This window comes from Asterias amurensis, chromosome 17 (assembly GCF_032118995.1).
Source record: "Asterias amurensis chromosome 17, ASM3211899v1".
Taxonomy (NCBI): domain Eukaryota; kingdom Metazoa; phylum Echinodermata; class Asteroidea; order Forcipulatida; family Asteriidae; genus Asterias; species Asterias amurensis.
In genome coordinates, this window is record NC_092664.1 from 3,490,742 (window position 1) to 3,516,922 (window position 26,181).

General features: G+C 37.6%; 1 protein-coding gene across 1 annotated transcript in view; it reads right to left on the minus strand.

Moving 5' to 3' along the window:
• The window catches only part of LOC139949792 (two pore potassium channel protein sup-9-like), a 37,294-nt gene extending 11,474 nt beyond the window's left edge, over positions 1–25,820 (minus strand). Inside the window, exon 1 of the mRNA XM_071948334.1 lies at positions 25,224–25,820. Coding sequence (XP_071804435.1) covers positions 25,224–25,506 — 283 coding nt within the window. The 5' untranslated portion in view covers positions 25,507–25,820. The remainder of the gene's footprint in view (positions 1–25,223) is intronic.
• Between the last annotated feature and the right edge of the window lie 361 nt (positions 25,821–26,181).

The following is a 26,181-nucleotide window of genomic DNA, read 5'->3' on the forward strand; positions in this document are numbered from 1 at the left end:
AAAACAGTGACATGAATACAAGGTGCCATGACTTAGTGTCACCAGCCCTCCCGTACACGTTTTGTGTAACTGTTCACATCACTTATTTGTACATTATACTCCGATAGCATACACCGACTTCCATCCCGAATTCAAATTCGTATATAACACCATTTTATTGAATGTGTTCAGAATGTTCTCCTTGCAAAGCTTCGACCCCTGCACGTTTGATTCGTCGGAAGGGAAACAAAAAAAACACCGATAATACGTTTACTTAATAATAAACCATTTGGGGAAGACAGTTTGATTTGAAGCACTCTGCTAAACTGTACTTAGGACTCAACCTAATTATATTTCAGAAAGCAGACCGGACGAAAGGAAGAGCATATGAATGTAATGTGATCAATGTGGTTTAAGCAGTTTAAATCTCATTTTCGAAGCCAAAGGCAAAGTAGTCGTCTCGGTGCATCCAGGCGCGGTTAGCGCTCATGTCCACACTACACTCTGCATTGGTTTGTGTTCTATTCTCTGTAGTCTTCACTGCAGGCGCAGATCTATCTGACACGGCCAATAAACCTAATCGTGCTCTTGATATTAACGATTCTAGGAAAGCTATGCTGATCTATGCTGTCAACACACTTTTAGAACGGGCTTGGTTCGAAACGGAAGCCAGTGCACTGAAGTACACCATAGCCTGTATAAATTATTGTAAAGCTCACAATCAAACGACACAACAAAACCAATTTCGGCTTACATTGTGAACCAAATTTGATGTAGACCCTAGATCTGAATGTTGATAAAAAAGGGTTGTGATAAATGACCGATTTCAGGTGTAGGCCCCTACACCCCGGAATATTTTGGGTGCTAAGTCATCTTGTTTTCATCTCAACTCATCTTGTTTTCATCTCACGACTTTAGACTAACTTGAATTGCAAAATTCGACGCCATTGGAACTTCAAATTTGTGTGTGAGATTGCTGTGCTGATAAACACGCACATATTGTGTAGTTTTTTTTAACCCGTTTTACAAAAAACCGTTTACATTGCATATTGTTTTGCGTAGCCTCTTGGTAAACGAGTGTACTTTACTGTACAATGTACATCATAAGTATACCATATAGTACAGCAGAATATAGTACAGCAGATGTGATGGGGATTTGATGATACAGGCTTGTTATTTGCCATATAGTCAGCGCATAGTGTTCCTTCCTCTATAGTTAGAGTATGTCATGAGAAAGATATTTTGCTATAGTCCATAATATTTGCCTAAAGCATTTCTCACATCAGATTTTAGAGTGAAAATACCCCTTTCTTAAAAACTACATTACTTCAAAGGGGCCGTTTATTACAATTTTCTATAATATCAACAGCCATCCAGTGCTTTATACCAAGTAAGTTTTTATGATAATATGTGCGGAGTAATAATACCAAACGGTCACTTTAAGAGGTCGGTCGAAATCGAAACAGCCGTATGGTAGTTTTAGAGGGCGGTCGAAAGTGAAAAAGCCGTTGGGTGATTATGCAAACAAGCTAAGTGGACGGTTTTATTGAAACAAGAGGAATTGTCTATGGATGTTAATGAGCTGTCTTTATTTAGACGCAAACCATTATATAGGAACTCAATAAAAGACGAAATGAGCAACAATTAGACGGAAGCGTCAAGACAAAGGACGCTCGTTACAGATTGCATGTTCATTGTGTTCTAAAGCAACTAACGAATAATTAATATTACATTGAAATGATGACAGTGTACACATTCAACTATATGGTATTGTAAGTGTGGGCTTTTTTTTGCCCAATGGTGAGTGTTGGTACCCGCAATATTCTGCAGTATGTTCACTATAAATAGCATATTTCCACAGCACCTTGTAAAGCGTTCCATGGTGCTACATTGTGTAAAACATATTCGTAAAATTTACGGCACTTTACCTGGCAGCTAGGGTGCCAGGTAAAGTGCCGTTAATTTCACGGTGGAAGTTTTTTTAAACTACCCCTTCAAGGCACAATTTACGAAACTTCCATCGTGAAATTGACGGCACTTAAGAGGCGTAATCTTTACGGATATTAAGTGTATGTACTATTTAAACACATCTCATAACTCAAACGTTGCTCCGCACACTTGCAGGGGAAAAACTGCTTGTTATGCGCCTTGAGCGGCATTGAGTCACAGATTTGTTCGATTTAAAAGAAACCACTAATAATTGATGTTATTTGGGGTACAATTTCTGAATGTACTTACACTAAATGCTTAAAGTAATATTGGTAACCATAAAAACATCATCGTTTGATTTTCGTCTTAAAGGCGGTGGACACTATAATTGTTGTTACTCAAAATATTGATTCGCATAAAACTTAACCTGCGTAACGAGTAATGGGGAGATGTTGATAGTATAAAATATTGTGAGAAACGGCTCCCTCTGAAGTAACGTAGTTTCCGAGAAAGAAGTAAATTTCCACGAATTTGATTTCGAGACCTCAGAATTAGAATTAGAGGTATCGAAATCAAGCATCTGAAAGCACAGAACTTCGCGTGACAAGGGTGTTTTTCCAGTCATTATTATCTCGCAACTTCGACGACCAATTGAGCTCAAATTTTTCACAGGTTTGTTATTTTACGTTAATGTTGAGATACACAAAGTGAGAAGACTGGTCTTTGATAACTACCAATAGTGGCCAGTGTCTTTATGACTACATAGTTCAGACTAGAACCATTTGTTTTCTGAAATATTTCTTTTGAATAGAAGTCATATTCGAGACTGTATCTGAAATTTGCTATCGGAATACTATCTAAGAAACGTTGCTGTCAGTATCGCTTCTCATACAGTATGCCCGATAGGAATACACAATAAGAGAAGCTTTACAAATCTTAGGGGATGGAAATGATATAACTTCGAAGTGAAATGTTTCTCAAAATGCATTTTACTATCCTAAGTTGCTGTTTTTCTAATTCTAACCACATGAATGTGTTTTGCCATTAGTTCACCATGAGTCATTACCAAACGTATATTAACCCTTTAAAGTCCTTTGTCCGGGCACACGACAAACACACCATGTCTAGTTTACTTATTTTAAGCCCCTATGAATCCGTGGAGGGATTGCTAAACGGGATTACTACATCGTTTGCAGACAACAACGCCTTACAAAACCATCGGGACGGCATTTACGGAACTGGATTAGCACTGAAGTGCAACCGGATTATTGCTACCGAGAGTCGCATGATGTCCACCATGGGACATGGGGCCAGGGAAATGTGAACCATGTTTTTTATCTTTACCATTGCAATGGAACAAGATGAGTCAAGATAAGTCTTGTGTTTTAAAGGCAATGGACACTATTGGTAACTACTATTTGCTTAAAACCTTACGAACCTAAAGAAGTAATTTTCACGAATTTGATTTCGAGACCTCAGATTTAGAACTTGAGGTCTCGAAACAACCATCTAAACGCACACAACTTCGTGTGACAAGGGTTATTTTTCTTTCATTATTTACTCGCAACTTCGATGACCGATTGAGCTCAAATTTTCACCAACTGTGAAGGCTAGTCTTTGACAATTACTAATAGCGTCCACTGACTTTAAATGGGTGAAGCCTTTGGTGATATTTTGCACTAAAATTAGATTATGTAACAATCATTATATTAAACATAAGGATTGGGGAGACATGGCCGACGCAAACTAAAAACTTTGTTCTCGGCTTTTACAGCTTTGAATATGAATGTTGTTTCAAAACTTGGCCATATACTTGATATTGAAAGGTATTGTTGTATCGTTTAATTCTGCAATTTGAGATATGGTATGAGTTTGTCACGTTTTTATGGAGAATATATTTTCTACGTTGCGGAACACAACACAAATTTGTAGCATCAACTTGAAATACTGCACTGAATAGTTGACATTTATAGGTTGAACTGAAACATCAGCCGATGGAAGAATGTTTGTGCTTGCGACATTTAATAGCTTTGCGACATCACAAACATGTTGATGTTTTTTAAGGCACTGTCCAATTAAACGTGACGTCAATTGTTCTTATACCAGTGGTACACGCTTCAGTGATTATTTTGTCACAGTTCACTTTCCATGAGAATGCAATATGCAAAGACACAACTCAAATGACGTAATGTGTGACGTGGTAGAGCGCAACCGTAATTTAAAACCAACATTTCAGTATTTCTTCAGCTTTCTCCAAAAGACGATCAGAGCGTACTGATCGGAACGTCGAGTTGAAACCAACGGTTCTTTTCAGAACCATCCCAACTCTTTAGAGATAGTCATTTAATGGCGTTACCGCAAACCTTTCTATATCGTATTTCCACCATGCAAAGTTTCAAATCCTAATTACAGTATTTAATTGTATGGCAACGTAATTTTAAGTTGTAACTGTAATTAATGATACCAAACAAACAATTTTGTTTTCTGTAACCTAAATCATAGAAGAAAAACAAGAATGCTGAAAGACACTGTGGACACTATTGGTAATTGCCAAAGACCAGTCTTCTCACTTGGTGTACCTCAACATATGCATCCAATAACAAACCTGTGAAAATTTTAACACAATTGGTCGTCGAAGTTGCGAGTTAATAATGAAAGAAAAAACACCGTTGTCACACGAAGTTGTGTGCTTTCAGATTAATATTTCGAGACCTCAAATTCTAAATTTGAGGTCTCGAAATCAAATTCGTGGAAAATTACTTCTTTCTCGAAAACTACGTCACTTCAGATGGAGCCGTTTCTCACAATGTTTTATACTACCAACCTCTCCCCATTACTCGTTACCAAGTAAGGTTTTATGATAATTATTATTTTAAGTTAGTACCAATAGTGTCCAGTGCCTTAAATTGTATTTCCTTTTTTGTTTTGTCAATGGTCCATAAGGTACCGCACCCATACGCCCGTGAATAACATGTATTTTAATTAATAGGCTGCACATTGACAAGCCACTGTTGTTTTGCACTGACATCCGCTGAGGAAAACACAATAGACATTCCCCCTTCAAATCAAATAAATAGATTGCACTGCAGCGAGGTTACTACAGCCTCCAGGCAAAACAACACTCTCAAAATACTCCAAGATACTTGAAATTGATGAAATGCTCATGGAATAATAATGCGCAACCGCTCTCAGTTTGGTGTGTATAGAAAATACGCATGACAATGTGAATGTAATTATTGCAGTTCTGTAATGTTTTTGTATACGGCAATGGAAATGTGGAAGTTTAAAGTGTGTTTATAATGACATGGATTTCCAGTCATTGTGAGTAATGTAATTAGAGCTGTAGAGAGTTGCGACTTAAAGCCACTTTCACACGAGAGCAATTTAGCAGGGTCCCTTGCTGAAATGTAGCATGGTTGTAACATTTTACAAAATGTACCTCGTGTGAAAGGACAATCATTTTTATGGAGTGTCCAGGGCCCCTTGTTAAATCCCTTGAGGGACCTGTTTTCGTCAGTCACGTGGTATATGGACACCATTTTTGGTTCAAATGCAGCACAACACAATGGTCAGACTAGTCTGCCAAACTGACCTCTCCAATGCGGTTTTTGTTTTTATTTGACGCCATTTTGCAGTAAAACCCATTCGACAGACTAGTCTGGCCCCTGTATTCACGAATACTTTTTTCCCCTGCAAAGTAGCTTCTTATCTCAATTTTAGTCTACTGCTCTGAATGCAAATGCCACACCCTATACCTTTACTGAATAAAAATTTGAAAACTCATCAACAAACTACTCGGACAAAATGAGTTTGGATTTAATTTCATACAGAGGGAAAAGATGTTGTGTTAGCTCATGAAGTAACGTTATATGGACATCTGGGCCCAAAACAACAGAGCTGCTTTAAGCACAAACACAAGCTAAGCAAAACAACATTTTGCTAACCAGAATTATGTTACCAGCCAAAACTTCATATCACATGTACAATTTGTGCTTGGTATCCTGCTCGTTACTGCTAAGCAGTTACTATTTAAGCATTAATTTCTGCTTAAGCAGCCCTATAAAACTGGGCGCATTATGAAAACTGACTTTTTTAATTAAACCGACGTTATTGGAAACACAACGTTACCAGTCAACATACTTTCCATACGAAGTAGATTACTTATGTGTCTTGTTTGCAATTAATTTCACGCATGAGACCCATTCATAAACAGGTGTTTCTGCCATTAGAATAACGTAGATGTTCTCAAACAACTGAGTTGAGAAACTTGATAATTATACTTGCGAGCCGCGTTACGCCCAGTTTGAAGCATACTGCAGATGTGCAGAACCTCGGTCGTGAGTACACATTATGTTGGTGTCTCCAATGTATGAAAAACTGTTTAAAAACCACTGACGTAGCAGTTAAACCAATGTTATATTAAGGGTCTACGTACTTTTTGTAGGACAAGAAACATAATGTCCACAGATTTACATTAACACACTTTGAAGATGGTAGATATTAGCTTCCCTAAAAATGTTACTTGCTGAGGTGTAAGTCATGACAATAATTTTTGTCTCAGTGATCAAGAGACGAACTTTATTCTAGCATGTAAAAACGTGGTAGTTTTCATGTTTTACCCATTTCTCAAAAACTACAGCACCCCAGCAACTAACATTTTAAGATACGCTTTCTACTATGATTATCCTCTTCAAACGGTGCAAGTTTAATGTACATCCGTGGACATTGCGTTTTGTGTAACAAAAAGTACACAAATCCTTAAAAGGCACTGGACACATTTCATAATTGTCAACAACCAGTATTCCCACTTGGTGTATCCCAAGTCCAAACATATGCATAAAATAACAATCCTTCGAAAATTTGGGCTAATGGGGTATGTGGTCATCGAATTTGCAAGAGAATAATGAAAGAAAAAACACCCTTGTTGCATTACATTTACTTTGTGTGCTTTCAGATGCAAAGGCTTCAGCTGAGTGACAAATTCCTTCTTCTCAAAAACTACGGAGCCGTTTCTCGCAATGTTTTATACTATCAATAGCTCTCCATTGCTCGTTACCAGATAAGATTTTTATGCTAAGAAATTGAGAAATTACCAATAGTGTCCGGTGCGTTTAATGCATCAAATAACAATCGCTGTATCAATGTGGGATAATGAATAAAAAACATTCTAGTTTGTCGAACACAAGATCTGCGAAGAGTTACTCAATATAGGTTTTCCCGGTCAATTTAAGAAAATGAGCAGCCAATTTCATGTTCATGCTGTTTTTCCTTTCCAGTTGTTTCTGCGTTTTAAATTCAGAATTCGGCCATTCAATTTCGTTTTGAGTCGAGTCAAATTCCTAAAGCACTCTGTTCAATTTAGCGTATCGTCTTTCATTTTCGTGACACACACGCCTCATGAAGCGTCTGTGAATTTGAATGCTGCTTTTGTGAATTGTTAAAGTGAATGATTATAAATTGTTAAATCGAATGACGCAACATTACATTTGACTAATCATAAAACGAAATCGAATGACCCTTTTCAGTAGCATTCGATTTCGCGCGAAATAGAATAGCTTGGTGTTCAAACTGGCTGCTCATTTGCCGAAATTGGCAGAGACAACCTATATTAATCTGTGGTGTATTCGGCATCTTTGTAGCAAAACAAGTGTACCCAAGATAGCTGTGCACAGAAACAACTCGTGCGTCATGGGTTAGAATAGAGTCTAGTGACTTAATGATGACTATCTAAACAACATGAGGTCTATGCCAAAAATAGGTCGTGATGAGCGAATATTATTAAGAGCTACTTTGTGGCAATACTATTAGTAGTATAAGAAGATGTGAACGAGCCCACTTGGTCAAAGGTCTGCACTCACTGTTCATGTGAAGACTGTCTTTTATCGTGGGATGAAAGCAGTGCACTTTAGAATAATTGATATACGGTTTAGGGGCATTTGTTTTGTCTTGGTGGGTGTACAACATTGATAAGGGTAAATATAAAAATGTTTTCAGATTTGCAAACAACGTATGTAATGATATAAAGGCGGACAAGTTGGGAAACCCCTTTGAAATTTCTTTGCTTGAAGTGCACTACTTTTTTTAGCAAAGGTAAAGCAATTTGTTTTAACTCAATGTTTGCAAACAGGTAAAACATTTAAGGTCCCCCTCCCCAGTTTTTCTTCTTCTCGTGACTTAAATGAAACTTGAGCTGTCACAGGTTTGTTATTTCATGTGGGCTATATTATGTATGTTGCTTTAATACAAGTGTGGCTACTTGTAATTGACAATTGGGCCCAATTTCATAGAGCTGCTAAGCACAAAAATTTGCTTAGCATGATATTTTTCCTTGATACAAACAGGATTACCATCAAAATTTCTATTTGTTGCATATTGCTTACTACTAGTAGTCAGCTGTTGAAAATCACATTTGGTTGGTAATCCTGTTGTTATCAAGGCAAGGAAGAAGTTTCATGCTAAACAAATGTTCGTGCTTAGCAGCTCTATGAAATTGGGCCCTGGTGCTTTAACCTGTTACATTTTCAGCTCTATTTATTTTCAATTTTCAGTGAAAACTTGTTAAATTCTTTTGAAATTATCTACACGTAAAAGAATGTACATGTCAGGTTATGGTCGTATTTTTAAGACGCTCGTTTTGCAATCGACATTAACCAAATGTTAACAAAAACCCTGACATTTTAGCATTTAGAACCTTGGATATACAATATGGACACTTTTCAACAACAAACATGGGAGTCTCCATATGTTTCCTTTTGAAACACAATCATGTAAAACTACACTTAGCATACAGCCTGTAGGACTTACTGAGGTCGTGCTTTGAAATCCAATATGCTACGCAGACCCGAAGCCGAGGTTATGGCATTCAAGAGTTTTGTGCGTGTGGTGTTTACAGCGTGGAGGGTTACAATATGGGGACATTTCGGGCTACAGAACTGACACATTAGTGGTACAGTATTTTGGGGATTGTACCTTTGATGATATGGAATTTTGTCACACAGTCAGAGTGTTATGAGAAATATATGTGTCCATATGTGTCCATGTTTTCTTCAAACATTGGAGTATAAGTTAATGCACAATAAAATAGTTTGTTGCACGGTTTTCCTTTTACCTCGTCGACTAAACACGGTCGGCCATTTATGGGAGTCAAAACATAAATGGCCGACCGTGTAAGTTCGCACAGTCAAAGGAAAACCACGCAATTTCGAGGCAAACTTGTGTGGATCATTGTATTCTACTTTTAAAACATCTTTCCAACCATATGCATTTTATAAAAAATGGTTACAAACGCTTTTTATAGACCAACTCGTCCGATCCAAGGCAACGTGTTCCTTTAAATTTGGTAATAAAATGGAAACTAAATTTTTAGAACCTTAGTTAACTGTTTATTCTTATTCTACTCATCAAAACACATAATATAATTAAGTGACAAAAGCTTTATTTTGACAAAATACCACTTCCAGGTGACTTTAATGTTTACTCGTAACTGGGATTAAATATTAATGTACACCCTTTGGTGTTATGCAGTGTGCACCCTTCACTGAAAACAATATAAATGAATAATGCAGCAAATAGTGGCTTCTTATATAGCGTTCTAACCATCCACTCAGTAACGCTTAAAGTGCTTTAACATACAGTATTGTCCCGCAAGGTGTGTGGAATTAAATTATGAGACCTACTCCTTTTACAAAGCACCATGTAATTTTTTACAATGTGCTGTTGCGCAATATGCTGCCAATTAAACCAGTACCACCGGGGCGATCCCCACTTTCTGTTCTTTTATGTGCGTTACATAACACACAGGACAGACGGCTTTACGTCCCATCCGAAGGACGAAATGTGAACCCTTTACTGGGATATAATGTACACCCGTTGCTGGTTTACAATGTACAACCTTTGCTTTGCTGTGATAAAAACTTGTATATGTACCCCTTGCTGTGACACAGTCTACACCCTCTATTGTGAAACACACCGTTTACTGTTGCATTTAAACATTTTAATCGTAATCATATAAATACTACAGCAGGTGAGCGGGTTTGTTCCTAATTCTATTATCTATCTGACCTATTCATTTCTTAACGATCCGCTTAAATCACTTTGTACGTTTTTAATTCATTTAATTATTCATAGATCCCTTCGGGAATACGGGGGGGGGGGGTACGTGTGAAGCCTGCGACACCCTTCGCTGGCTGTATGAGTATTTAATAGATTGAAACCCAATTACGATGTATGTTAAGGGCAGTGGTTCATTGGGCACGGTGGACGGACGCATGGTGCATGCGGGATGGGGGGTTGTGGGGACCTTGTAGGACTTACATCATGCCCTTGATAGTTCATATTAGAGTATAGGGTGCAACCTTGTTCTCAGTGGTTTCTATCTCGCTGCCATTTTAACCCCTGGAAGTGTGACTTTCAAATATCAAATATATTGCTTCCCTTATTTTTTAGACGTCTTGATACATGTGCCAATATGCACCGGCACAAATATACCGCAATGCATCTCGCTCACCAAAAAATAGAGATTTTTTTCCGAACCTTCCTCCCTTTTGCAAACCACAAAACAATACTCATGAACTAAAAACATCAGGCAGTAAGTAATTCGGACAGAATAACTTTAATTAGTGATGGTTAAGTACCGCCTGGTTTTTTTTTGAGTTGTGGAATATAAGGGCTCTGTCACACGAGACAATTAACAGGCAACCTTTTCCAGGCAGTATCCAAGACAAAAAAAAAACACCACCAATAATACTTCAGTGTTCACACTGTTCTTGTTGATCGTAATATGCTGTTGAGGGATGAGATTGTTCAGACATTTGGCTGAGTTCAGACTTTGGATGTCGGCCTGGTGAAGAAAATCAAACAATATTTGTTTCCACAAATAAAGAAATCCTGCTCATTTGTCTACTTCTCTAGTGCTTTGGATACTGTTTCCAAAAGCTCATTGGAATCTATAACCCCAGGGGTTACCAAACAGTATAAATGCCATCATTTCAGCATACCTTTGAATTTGTATCCAAGTTTCGTTTCGTTAGTAAAGACTCTCACCCCTGGCTGTTCCAAAAATTACTCGTGTGCTACCACAGTGAGATTGTAGCAAGCACTGCAGTTGGTTGTCTCAATGTAAAACGTGCCACGTGTGACAAGGCCCTGTAACTGGTGTACTCGTTATAGTAAGCGTTATTTGTCAATTTGACATTTTCCGAACTGTACGCAACATCGATCAGCTAGTATGTGCAAAATTAGGTTGAGACAAAATGTTGTATCATTGCTTTAATATGGAAGTATCTAGGCCACAATATTAATAGCACGTGTGAACCAAAGGGAAGGTCCAGAAAGTCGGGCATCATTTTATTGACATGGAACTGTATTAAATTGATATTGACAACGGTGATATGATATGTTAGCGCAAATGTGTGACACACCTGTTTCTGTTCATTATGATTTCCTAATATAATCCGATCAACACTTGGGCTCAGTTTGAGGACTCAGATTACCATATATATATATCTTAGACAGCATTTATCACTAATAACTAGGAATTGCCTCCAGCCGGTAGGAGATAAATCTTCCAATACTTTGCCTTGTTGTCCGTTTTATGAGCAATGCATCTGGGCCCAATTTCATGACATCGCCCAATTGAGAATAAAGTTTTGTTGATATCCAATTCTTTGCACGTAACAAGTCGAAGCCAGATGACGTGGTATTTTGGTTGGCATCCGGCTTTTGCTAAGCATCATTTCCCATACTATTTATGAGCGATCTTTATTTCCTAGCATTTTTATTATGGATTACATACAATGCATCTGTACCCGAATTCATAACATTGGCCAATTGAGAATGATGTTTGATGTAGTTTCATTGATATCCAATTCCTACTTATTGCATACAATATTATTATTAAGCTGAAAGCAAAACTAAAAATGGTCGGGCCCAACTAAAGAATACTGCTTTCTAAAAACTAATTCTCGTAAATGTTCGCAAGTTCACATGGGAATTCATTTTATAATAATTTGACTGATGTTAATGTTCAACCTTTGGAACCCGGTTTTTTAACTAAACTCATTGCTTATTATGATTCGGATTTGCCTGTCTTATCAACAGGGGGTGTTTTTTCTTCCATTATTTCTTTGCAAATTCGAAGACCAATTGAGCCCACATTTTCACAGGTTGGTTTGTGTATGTTGGGATACACCAAGTGGGAAAACTGGTCTTTGACAATTAGCAAAATTACACCCTGCCTTTAACTTTATTGTCTGCTTACAATAAATTAATGGCACAAAATGCACAAAGGTACTTTCCAATTTTCCAAATCAAGCTACACAAACTGACTTTGCCGCATACTAACTTCTGTTTCCCCGGTATTTATTTATGTATGTGCCTGTTGGCGATTTATTTATGAGGGACTTCATTTATTAGACACGCGAGTCGCGATCACATAATTATTATCTTACTGAATGACAAAAACATCGTAGTTTGAAGGGCTTAATTCAGAGGTCCACATTTTAAACACCTCATTTGTCAAAATACTGTGGACATATCCCGGTCATAAATTACTGCAGTGGGAATTATTAGAATAGCGGGACGTGCCCGGGGTATGTATGCGAAACGTCATCCGAACCTGACAGAGAGATTTGTACTCACACACGTGAGTCATGACACACGTTATTTTTCAAAAAGCTTAAAGGGAAGTTACAGGTTTGGTAATTTATTGTCAAAGACCAGTCTTCTCACTTGGTGTATCTCAACATAAGCATTAAATGACAAGCCTGTGAAAATTTGAGCTAAATTGGTCATCGAAGTTGGGAGAAAATTATGAAAGAAAAAAACATTCTATTTGGAGGGATTTGTGTGCTTTCAGATAGGAATAAAAGACTGCTGGCTAGTTTAGCAGTCTTTTATTTTGTTTGTGTGGTTTTTCCCCCTTTTTTTTCTTTTTTTTCCTTTGGGCGGGAGGGGGGGTGTTGGTTTGTTTGTTTGTTAATTTTTTTGTTATTGTTTTTGTTAGGGGTGGTTGATGTGTTGCTTTTTGTTTTGTGTTTTTCCATTTTCGGGGGGGGGGGGTCGATAATGATATGCTTTTTCATGTTTATTTTAGGCTTATTTTGATTATGGCAACCTACGTAAGCAACACCTTTTATTTTGTGCCATTTTTCTAAGTTTTGACGGTATTTCATAACAGAAATAAATCACTACGGAAATGAATTGGATCTCCGGTGAGCTTTATACTCGAAACTCATTGAGCTTTAATTTCCTTTTAACTGGGTTTATAATTAAAGCAGAAATTACGGCAGTACTTTGTTAATCAAAATTGAGTCTTTATATTGACCGACCGGAGACTAACGACAAATCCTTTCCGGATTGTCTCTGGCTCTGATTCGGCCGGAGAGACATCCAAGCTAAGCACCGTGACCTCGGATTACGCTGTGAGAATCTTCGCAATGTCGGCTTTTTTGTTGCTTTTTTGTTTTACTTGCCGCCGACCTTGCTCAATCATATTGTATTAAATCATGTATTACGCAGATAAATTTAATTCCGTTATGCGGAGACTACTTTCAAAATAGACTTATAAGAATTTGTGTTTTATGAAATCCTCTGAAATGATACAGATTAAGGGATTTGTTTGGTATGTCTTCAACAAAATAGATCAAATTATTGTATTTTCTTTGAAGTCGTGAAGTATAAATTCGTTTACGCATGGTTGTTTTCTTCGTCTAAAAGTTGCCAGCATTGTTTTGAAAAACAGCCGCACTAAATGTGACTCACACTTTTTATGAAATAAGACCCGTTACGACAGTAACGCTTATCAGATTCAAATTGTGTGGCATAAAACTAGATATCTTTTTACAAAACAGAATTACTTCGAAGTGATTACCAAACGTAAGGGGTCACGGTTCGGGAAAGCTCCACGATGAAAAACGTGTACAAAGCAATGGGAGCTGTTAGTATAAACAAGAGGGACCATAGGAGGTACACGGTTGCAGGCATATACACGTATTATATTGACTGCTTCGAGTGCTATGGTTAAAACTACGACTCCCGAGGTGATCCCCGGAGCGTGCCGAGGGAAAATGGAACGGTCCGGGGATCACCGAGGGAGTCTTAGTTTTAACCATAGCACGAGTTAAAGCAGTCAATATTTGTTTGTTAACACCCCCAACAGACTATTTATCATCGTCGTACACGTAACGTTCGTACGCGCGTTTCAGATACACAGATGCATAACTGATTGGGTTCGAGGTGGTTAAAAAGACGTCTGGGTACTGCACGCCAGAAGTCGTCGGATTATCACACAGCAAACAATGCACTACCACACAGCAAACGATGCACTATCACACGGCCGCCGTCTATTAAAACTAAGATACCATGTGACGCGCTCCTAAACCAATGAAAAAAACAGAATATTTGTAAGGGGTGTAATAAAATCAAACAAGCTATAATGTAGCATCGTCAGTGATGCCATGGCTACGAACGATCGACCTAATGACCACAATCCATCAGAAAGTACAGCTTGATACGCCTTAATATCCATTTATACGACCATGGTCGTAAAATGCATTCTACAGCGAACATGGCATAAACCCCGTATTTCAATTATATTTCCACTATATATTACACTAATACTATAAAAGACTATATTATATACACCCTGTATACTTCATTATTCAATTTATTTATAGTGCTATTCCATTATTGCAAGTTATTTGATAGCTGTTGAAACTAGGAAATTATCACGTTAAAGTGTGACGAGACGCTCCTATAGATGTGAACATGTTTGCATAAGGATAAACAATGCTATGGTTTGACTTGTCTTATATAGCAAGGGAAAAACTTGGGCGCTAGGAAACCATGCTGCATGGGGAATGAGAAGTCCTTTAAATTTCTTTTTAATAAATAGGTTAAACCTTATACCGCGTACCACACATCGGTGTAAGGGTAGATACAAATTCAATTCCTTAGTTCTTGTTATTTTAACATATAGAATGTTGGCAATATTTGATACTACTAACTTTTGTGTTAAATTTTCGCATCGGCCCCTTTCTAGTTAGATTTAGAGTTATACGGTCACGTATTCTCAAAAAACGCATCCTTGTGGAGCATTATTTGTTGTTAAAAATGTATGCATGTTCGCCCCAAACAGGCTAAAAGCCACTCTTGGACGGGGGCTACAACAATAACAAGTATTTAATGTGAACAGAACTGAGGGGAGCTGAAGGTAGGAATTTGTATTCCTCTTAAAACAGTCTAGATTGTAGGAGTTTGTCCTTTACTTTGTCCCTGCCTTTGTTTTCCCACAGACTTCGTGCACAAATTCCTTTGATGTTGATCGTCCCGGTCTATATGGAGACCTTCTACTTCCCATTTTATGTTATGTCCTTGGTCTATCTAAAAATGAGCTCTATATGCCGCACACGCCATTGCCATGGCTGTATATAGATTGTGCAGGCAGATAAGATAGATGTTACAAATTCTGCTTCTATGGCGGCCCCGCTGTGCCGTGGGCTGATTAATTAGCGTTCATTGAATCGCGATGATTCTACCAGGATATTTGCAGCAATTGTCCCTGGCTACCAAGGCAACAAGACCGGCCTGTCCATAAAGAGCATTGAATGGCAGATATTTAGGCGGGTAGTGAATGAATCATTGGGTTAACAAAACAATGTCGTTACATTTGTTATATTTATTTTTTTGCACAGCGCCCTCTACTTGATTTATTAATGTATTAAGATGGATGCACATAGCGTCATCGACCGCCATATTTGTTGATCAATAATTGAAAAGTGCACGCGTGTACGCACAGTGCACAACTCTAAGCACGTTTCATCAAAGATGGCGGTCAATGACGTCACGTGCAATCCATCTTTTGTAAGTATATGTTTTCAGAATGACGTCATCATGTCTACATGCCTTTAAAGGGCAAAGTTTACCTTTGGTTTTTTGAACCGTTGGATTGTTTGAATCGTATTTGAATTTAGATGTATAAATACCATAAAACTATTCACATGTGAAAATTTTATTTCAAACGGTCGTCGGACGGTTTTTGAGTCATGGTTCGAATCCTTTGTTGTATATAATAAAGTAATCAATCAAACATAATTAATAGTAATAATATGAATATTTATAACGCGTCGGTATCCATCACACAAGATGCTTATGGCGCAAACCGGAAATTTAATACAAAGAGAAAGTATAATAAATACAAAGCTACTACAAGAACCAAATAGAAAACAGAACACAAATTTTATGGGCTATAAGCTTGAGTGAACAACCATGTTTTGAGCGTTTCCTTGAAACTACTCAAAGAATATAAACTATTTTGCGAATGTTTTGAGGAAGTTTATTCCAATAAAGAGGACCAGCATTAGAGAAAGATCGATCCCCCAGGATTTTTGAGTGAGAGAGACAACAAGAAAGGACAAATCGGAAGATCTAAGACTCCTAGCAGGCTTATAGCCTACTTTGTCATTAGAGAAGAATTATATTTATGGGCAAAACCATGTAAATTAGCATGTGGTTGACTGCTCCACGATGATGCCATAATTTTACCGAATGAGCAACATTGTGGTAGTTGAGTTCTCGAAATTCATTCTCGAAACTCATAAAATACAAGAAGATATTTGAAAGAAATTATGAATATTTAATTTTGGTACATTATTTCGGTTTGAGGGTATGCCGCGTTTGCCGGTTTAAAAATTATGAATGTATGTATTGGTTTGTGTGTTTATTTATGCATTCTTTATTATTTCCGTTTGAAAACATGATGGTCGGTTAGTATCACAAGGAAATATTACAAATGATACAAAATCGAACACTTAAAAGTTACAGAGACAATGAACAAAACATTCCCAACAAGCCAGATGTAAGAAGTAATCAATTTCTATTCTGTTTGATTGATGAATGGTCTTAAATCCCGACAGCAATACAACAAATTGAATAATTAATTTGGGATGTGATTTGTTTTCCTTTTTAGCTGTCATCAATCAAAGGTTCAACCTAGATTTCTTCATCGAAATGAACCACTGTCCAGGGTTCAAAATTAAATCTCCTTTTCATATTGTACGTCAGCATGATAATGTTTAGCTATAGCAATGCCATCTATACGACATTGTTGCCGAACGAATTGCATATTTCTGTTGTGTGGTTAGCCGGGGGGCATATTATGCGATCGAAAAAAAATCCCCCGTCAGCTTGCGGAAGACGCGACCTTTCTTAGCTTTCTGTTTCTAGTAGTAGAGCCCTATGGATGGTTCATGCAGTCTGTGCTCTTACTTCATTCACCAAGTAGTAAACAGTCTGTCTCCGGTGTGACTGAGCGATATACCGTGGTGTTGTTCCCGCCTACGGGGAAACTGTATTTCAGCATCAACCACGGACGCGGCGGAGTTTTCACCACCCTAGGCCTTGTGGCCTGGCCCATACATGGTCATTGCGCTGTATCCGTTTTTTTGCAATCTGCGTTTTGGATCAAACATAATGAGCTATCTGAGGAATTATGGTTTTATTGTTTTCTTTTGTGTTGAAGCGCAGATGCTTTCTGACTTATGGAAGGGAATCCTGATCAACTCGGGGGAATTGTCTTAATTTTGAGTTATAGAAATTAGTGGGTGATACTTGGACCCGGTCGTCATTGCTTGGTTTACGTGCTGCATCAATTCAATGATTTTACGTCAAATGTGTGTTTAAACAGTGTATGAGACAAACATGCGGATTTACTGTATGTGTTTAGATGGGCGGTAACTGTGCCCAATAATCATTTATTTTCACATTGTTTGGGGCCAAAAATCTGACATAGCATCTTTAACAATACTGTCACGTGACTTCTATCTAAAAGGTCTGCCGATGTTCAAACCACCACGTGCAATACGCGCTGCTCCAAACATGAACATATAATAATATAACAACAGCGAAAAGCAGCTAAAGTATTTTGAGCTTTATATGGTCATAGCAATTGAGTATTCTACAAAAGTTAGGGTTAGCATGCGGCTTGTGGACAATTTATAACAAACCATTCTGTATGGCATGTATATTAAAAATGTCGTTCAGAAAACTTCTTAAAAACATAAATATAGAATAATATATCAACAATAAAAAGTAACTAGTGCATTTTCAGCATAGCAATTGAGTATTCTATATAAGTTATCCTGCATAGTCGCAGCATAATGATGATGCACTGGGGATATTACATTAGTGGTTTGTGTAATACTGATACGAGCTTTCAGCAAATTGGTTCCACATTAAAGGAACATGTTGCCTTGGATCGGTCGAGTTGGTCCATAAAAAGTGTTTGTAACCGTTAAAAAAAAAATGCATAATGGTTGGAAAGATGTTTTAAAAGTAGAATATAATGATCCACACAAGTATCACTCGAAATTGCGTGGTTTTCCTATTACTTTTCGAACTAACACGGTCGGCCATTTATGGGAGTCAAAAGTTTGGTATCAGGACCATGATCAAAATGCAGAAAATGGCTGATATCGTGACGGTTCAACACTATAGCTATCTTTTTCGAATGTAAATTTTTATTTTTTTTATTATTTTTATTTTTCAAATGTGCTGAAATTTTGTTCAGATTATAACAACGCAAAACAAGTGTGTGTTGTTGAATATGTGTTAAAAAAACCACTTTGAATCAGTGACTTCTTGCAGAAAAATTCGACTAGTCCAGCTTTAGATGAACATCCTTATTGGTTTCTTTCCCTTTCATTAAACTGATTGATATGCAAATTAGAAACACTCTGAGCGACCGGCAGAAATTAAATTACACGCGCCGAGGTTGCATCATCGCTATTGAAATTCCTGCTTCAAATCGTGTCAGCATATTTAATTACACATTATCCAAGGCGACGTGGTACGGCACCGCCAGAACACTTACTGTTGCTGACCCTGCCTGCTGATGCATGCACGCCTGTAAACCATACCTCCAACAATATGGCAACGCTAGCCTAGGTTTTTTTCACGAAGGTTTCTCTTTGAAACATTACAGCCTGTTTTTTTAAAATGTTATCCGAGGCTTGAAAAACCATGGAAAGCAACAAATGCAAAGCAAAAACAGTTAGTTTGTAATTATGTCACAGAAATATTTAGCCTTCGAAAAAGACTCTGCTAGGGTCGAAACGTCAGGCCCTTAACTATTTTTTGCAGAAATATTTAGAAATAGAATTGTTTGTTTGTCTGCTGTTGATTTGTGTGTTTGTGTTTGTGGGATTGTATGGCCTACCCTCCGAGGAAAATTCAATATATGTTTTATATTTTATTTATTGGTTTATTTCATTAAAAAAAACATTACAAAGGAATGACAACCGATATGGTTGAGTTGCACTAGAACATGTTCAGTATAAAAGAATTCTTTAAAAAATCTTAAAAGGTTTAACAGTTGAAACACACAATAGATAATAAGCAAGTATTACAAACAATCAATACAACAAACAAGCAACCAGTACCTAACTAAAAAAATGAGACTTAATAAAAATAGACGTAATCAAAGGGACAAAATATGGGTAGAAAGCCAGCATTAAAATCCATACAGTTTAACTTTCGGCTTTACTTTCGACTTTTGAAATAATTAACCTCAATAGAATTAAGCTACTTGAGTGATTTTGCTAAGGGCCATAATAGCAAACATGACATAAGTAAAACAACATTAATTCAGCATGTATGCAATGAATGAAGCATGGCTGTACTTAAGGGATTCTGGATATGGAAATTACTATACCCATTAGCTGTGTTTGAACTACCACTCTGATGGGAATAATGTCAAACAAGAAACATGTTTATGTTAATTATCCAACTTTAAAGCCATTGGACACTTTCGGTAAACAGTATTGTCCAGAGGCCCACACTTCGTGTATCACAACTTATTTATAAAATAACAAACCTGTGAAGATTTAGACCTAATCGGTCATCGGAGACGGGAGAAAATAACGGGAACACCCACCCTTGTTTCCGCACGTTTCGCCGTGTCATGACATGTGTTTACTAAAATCCGTAATTCTCGTTGTCGAGAACTGATAATTGTTTTAATGTTTTCTCAAAAAGTAAAGCATTTCATTGAATAATATTTCAAGACAAGTCTTTTACAGTCTTTTACTTGGTGAGCAGCACTGCAGCTGTTGATATAGTATGAATTATTTTGAGATCCCTGTAAAGTACCATGGTTGTTTAATCTGTAACCCCAAAACATTTGAATCTGAGAAATGGTTCATGCATGAATCATTTCCCAGATTTCTGAGGGTTGGTGTCCGTTCGCGAATGCTGTGGCCAGATATGCGGTTGGTACCCGCTGTCACCTCAAACGTGGATGGATTTGATATTCATGTGAAAAATAAGTCAGCCTTACCTTGAAATAAGGCAATCCATGACTATTACCTTTAAAGAAGCAATGGATGTAATCTTCAACAACACTACTTGTTTTAGATGATTATAATTTCCAGTGTGTAACAACTTAAACAGCTACCTGAGCGGAATGTTTTCAACAGAAATGGTATTTTTACTTGTTTATAATGCACTCGTTCACCATTTTAATGTAATTTTGATATGTGTACACTTCTGAACTTTTCGGAATTATCGACTAAAAAATCAGGCCCCTACCTAAAGGTTTTTTGAAAAACTAAAAACACTTCTGCCGTTGAGAGCGGGCGTCAAAGGACAATGCCGCTGACGTCATTTGTGGGAGTTTGCTTTGTTATACATCCACGCTGCAACAAAGCGGCTTTATCTACTTATGACGTTTTGAGAGTGATTACGTAACGGGGCTTTTCGCAAATCTCGCAGAAAAGCTCTGGACAAGGGCGTACAAAATGATTGTTTTTTTTACACAATTGAAACCTATTTATAATCATATGACTCGATTTCCTTATTCATCGAAAACATTTTAAGTGGAATTCAGCAAAGTTCACGACTTGACATTTTCGTTCAAGCAGGTCTTTAAAGCATCAGTACATAATTGGTTTTTGCTATCAAAACAGTTGCTGGCAGTTTAAGTACTTTATGTTATCCACCATATACATAAATTGACAAGCATGTAGAAGTTTGAGATCGATCGGCCATCTGGGTCACGATAAAAAAAACAGTAAAAACCCGACTACACATTTTGCATGACCTCGGTGCAAAATAAAAATGAATAAAATGCTCACTGAGCGATAAACTCCAAACGGGAAACTAGTTTTATTTATTTCTCATCAAAAAATGACAGAAAAATTTCTACTATCCATCAACTTAGACCGTGTAAGTTGTATCATAGTTTTATGTAGATGATTCTGTTTTTTAACACAGTGTTCCTTTAATTCAAATATGAAGCTATACGGGTATGTAAATACAACAATCTGTTTTAAAAATACAGCAGTTGGTCGTAGGAAATAAAGAGGACTTTATGTAATAATCATGTGTTTATGTTTGCCATACGTTATTTGTCTAGCGAGTAAACCCTATATCGTTTGGGCACGGTGTTTTGCTATCATATGAAGATAGTTGATGAACGACGTATATTAATACAGGCATTCCTTAACCACCTTTGACATGCCCCCTATATGCGAAACACAATGGATTTTGCCTTCCAGACTCGGATTGGCTTAATCGATTTGAAATACGATAAAAATAGGTGGTATAGTATTAGTCTTTTTTCAAGGCACAATTCGATTTGTGGGACATTACGTTTTGTCATTACGCCAAGTCATTAAAGTGTTTATGCACAAAAAGCGCATGACCTTCACCGACGACTAACTGAGCTAGAAAAATGTGCATACTTAATTTGCATTGATACTCCATTTGCATACTTCATTTGCATAATACTATTTCTTTGAAGCTTACTATACGTGGGAAGAGTGATGGGTGATTTGTAAAGTGGGGTTTGTTGAGTGATTAATTTGACCTGATAATTAATGCCACGAGGGACGTATTTGTTTATGGAGAACTAAGAACTGCTGTTTAATTAAGAGCAATATGAGATACGAGAATTCCAATGGCTTGCATTGTGATAAGCAATTCTTGAGCCGTACGTTTAAAGCACTTGTTTGGCTTTAATGCAGGGTATACCTCTTTATAATTACTCCAAAATGAATGTGCATAAAAAAAACTTGATAAAGAGTACTGTAGAGATGTTTATGTGGTAATACATTAATACGAACGACCCCGTTTGAAGTAATGTATGTGAAGAGAGAGAGGGAATTTGTCACAAACACTTTTGAATCTGAGAAATGCCTCAGGCATGGAGCTTTTCTCATGCATCTGAAAGCATACAATTCTATGCAACAAGATTGTTTTGCTGTCATTATTAACTTCGAAGACTAATTGAGCCCATATTTTCACAGGTTTGTTATTGTAAGCATATTTTTGGATACACCAACCAAGTGACGGTACTGGTCTTCAAAAATTACTAAAATTACACTCTGAATTTATAAAACGACGTTTACAAAACCCTGAACATAAACGCAATGTTGTTGGGGTTTTTTTTGCACATAGAAAGAAAATAAAGTGTGCTGATTTGTTACAATTTGCTTAAAAAGGAATGTAAAAAGAAAACTAAATAATTGGGATAAACCAACCTGTCCTATCTATCATGGCCATACTTATATTTACACAGTGAAATCGCTGGATGCCCATATAAGTATGTAATCCTTCTCGTCACTAAAAATGCGAGGAGGATTTTAACCGCAGGGTTTCCGAGCTTGAGACTCAAAATGAGACGTTGGTTTTGTTTATACAGACGGCCCGATACTTATCCGTGTGTATACAACAATCATGCGGTAGTCGTTTTGAATTTACTGTTCATTTATTGTTTGTTTGAAAAATTTCGTTTCAAAATGTACACAGTCACAGTTTTCCTTAGTGGTTTTGTACTTGGTATTTGAAAGAAAAAAAAAGTCACATCACCTTAAGGTTACCCCCTGGCTGCTGCTACCCATGCTGTATCGTAAATTTAGGTGTGATCCTTAGCTATAGACCTTTATCATGTTGCGGCCATCTTGATTTTCTCCCATTCAAACCAATGTAACCAAACTGAGGCTGGAAGAAGAGTTAGTCTGCATGGTTCCTTTTTGTGCAATGGAAATTAGCATCCATTACTGTCGTTGGATACAGGGAACATGACCAAGATGGTGGCAGCATGATGAGGGTCTATAGTGGCAGTTAAGACTTCTGACTGGCACCCGAACACAAATAAATTATTGATTAATAGGGAGATTGCCAACATAGGACTATATAGCTCAATTGGTAGAGCGCTTGCACTTTAATCCAGAAGTCGCAGGTTCAAGACCCCCTTTGTTCAATAGCGATAAGTGTAACTGGTTTCTTTTACAATACACATAACACAGGACCTTCGGCTTTAGGACCAATCCGAAGGACGCGGCAATTATTCTTGAGTGTATTGCTTAAGGACACAAGTGTCATGACCGGGACTCGAACCCACACTCAGCCGATCAGAGAAGCACCTTAATAGCAAATATAACATTAAGAGGGTACAATAGGTTTCCGGGATGATGTTCAGAGTACTATTTGATTACTCCTTTTTTATGATTGCTGTATTTGTTTCCCATTTTTATTATCTGGGGGCACTCCACCGTTACATCCATCCCTTTAAACATTGCTGTTGTCATTGTATGATTGTGTATTGTCATGTACGTCAACATTGTATTACCCGCCGTAGCGTCGCAACGTATAACGACAATAACACAGAGCACTTATGTTGTTTCAAGCTGTGTTTAATTTTTAAAGAGATGTATTTATTGCCTCTGTTGACTTAAATTGTAGTCAAATATTAACAGCTGTTTTGAATACGGTAGAGAAAACATTGGTTTTTATGAATTTACACTCTGCTATTAAAGGTAATATACAGGATTGGTAAGAATACAAATTATCACTGTTTTATTTTAGTCTGAAAGCTTACTGATTATGAAAATCATACTAGAACAATTGTAAAATATTCCCTTTGAAATTAAGTTATATTCAAGAGAACTGTACATAAAAACCTATAAAAAAATAATATTGCATATTTCGGTTTGTACATACAACCTACCTAAATCAAGGTCAGTGCGTTTTACAGGCTGAACATTTGTTGTTATTTGTTCTTTTTTCTTCTTCTCATGACTCATAATTGGATTAAAGACACTAGACACTATTTGTAATTGTCAAAGGCCAGTCTTCTGACTTGGTGTTTCTCAATTACATATGCATAAAATAACAAACCTGTGAAAAATTGAGCTTGATTGGTCGTCGGAGTTGCGAGATAACTATTAGAGAAAAAACAACCTTGTCAAACAAAGTTGTGTTCTTTCAGATGCTTGATTTCGAGACCTCAAATTCTAAACTTGCGGTCTCGAAATCAACTTCGTGGAAAAATTACTTCTTACTCGAAAACTACGTCACTTCAGAGGGAGCCGTTTCTCACAATGTTTTATACTATCAACCTCTCCCCATTACTCATTACCAAGTAAGGTTTTATACTAATAATATTTTTGAGTTTGTACCAATAGTGTCCACTGCCTTTAAGCGCATATTTTCCTGTATCATGGTTGATCACAAAAGGAACACAACACTGCCTGTGACTATTTTGTCAGTTTGATCAATCTTGTAATCCTGAAATTTTACGATTATTTTTAAAACGGCAGAGGGTTCTCGCGATATCCATTTACTACGACATATTAAAAGTAAGCCATTGTGAACCATGTTCAAACACTTGTGTCATTCTATTTTTGGCCAAAAAATGAGCCATTCGATTTATACGATCAACGACAATAACTCCTTGTGTTGTGTTGTGTATATGGGTAGCGCCTATACACAATGGCATTGGGTTGAAAGTGTCACCTACAGTTCGTTATTATTATGATAGGCAATTGATTTAGTTGCCATATTTTGCTTATAGATATGTAATTTGTTTGGTGAATGCAAACTCACTAACACGGTACGACTGTGCAACAGCGTGTGTGAACCTGCGTGATGCATTGGACACCAATTCTATTCTGATATCATATTTCGACCGTTGCATGGATTCCTGTTATACACTCGCTAAGGGCTCGCTAAGGAGGTGCGGCGATATTGTCAAGCCATTTGTCCATGGGTTAATAATTTACGCTATCATTGCAAAGAAAGAAAAAAACAAACGGCTGTTCAGAACACACTCCATATTTCCAGGGTGTTGTGCTAACCGCTGATTTCACAATGACTAGAATAAATATTGCCGTCTATTTTACTGAATCACAATATTTCTTGAATTGTGCAATTCATAATCATGACGTTAAACCAATGTTTGTGTGAAAGAGATTGGCTGTGGAAGTTTGCTGAGTTCCCTTGATGGGAAGATCATCTAAATAAACAACAAACAAACTCACCTATTGTCGTTATCACCGTCATGCAAAAAAAGAAAGAACCTGTAAATTTCCATTGTACACCCGCTTTGTGCGGCACATATTTGATGATAGTCTCCTGCAACGAGGCCATGTCATCCGAGCTGACGTTGTAGCGTTTCTGTATGTCGTCGATCACACCGCTCAAAAGTATCTTGTCGCGCGCTTCATATTCCGACTCGAGCACGTCGAAAACGGCCGCACCGGCGAGGAGATATAAAAATGTCGACACCAGAAGAACCAAGGTGCGAACGTTTTGTCGCTTCATTCTTTTCCACCGCCCAAACGTTCATCATCAGGATATATCCAAAAATGGGTGCTGTGTCCAAACCATAATTCTCACTGCGTCGCACTGGAATGCTCTAGCGCTGCTATATCTATAGTAGACGATATGCTGCACGGATGATGCTGATGCAACTGATGATGCCAACGGCAATGAGGCTGGCCCTGTAGTTGTGTGATCGGCCATACGGGCTCTCTCTCGCTCTCGCAGATGGAGCCCCCCACGTATACAACACACACACAAAGAGACAGGTCTACTAGTTACACAGGCATGGCTATGTGTGGAAATGTGGCGCCTAATGCCAGTTTAGGGAAGGATGCGGGTTGAGCTCAGCCCAGCGCCGTGTATGTCAGATGTGGCGCAAACGCATTGAGATTCACCCCGGCTGCACGGGCACTGGGTATACACGACGGCTGTTGCGTTTATGCTGAATTTGTCCACAAACAAAAATAGATTCTCGTCACAACTATGGCAGCAGAAAATGTTTATCACAATACAAATTAATTAGTTAATCTAACAAAAGGTGAGGTCCTACAAACTTATTACATTAATGATAGAACACCCTCTAAAGTTCTCTCCACCCAGGGGTAAATGGGTACCTGTGAGGGCAGAAATGGTTCTTGTGATTGATTTAGCTTTATAGGAGCGCATATTAATGTT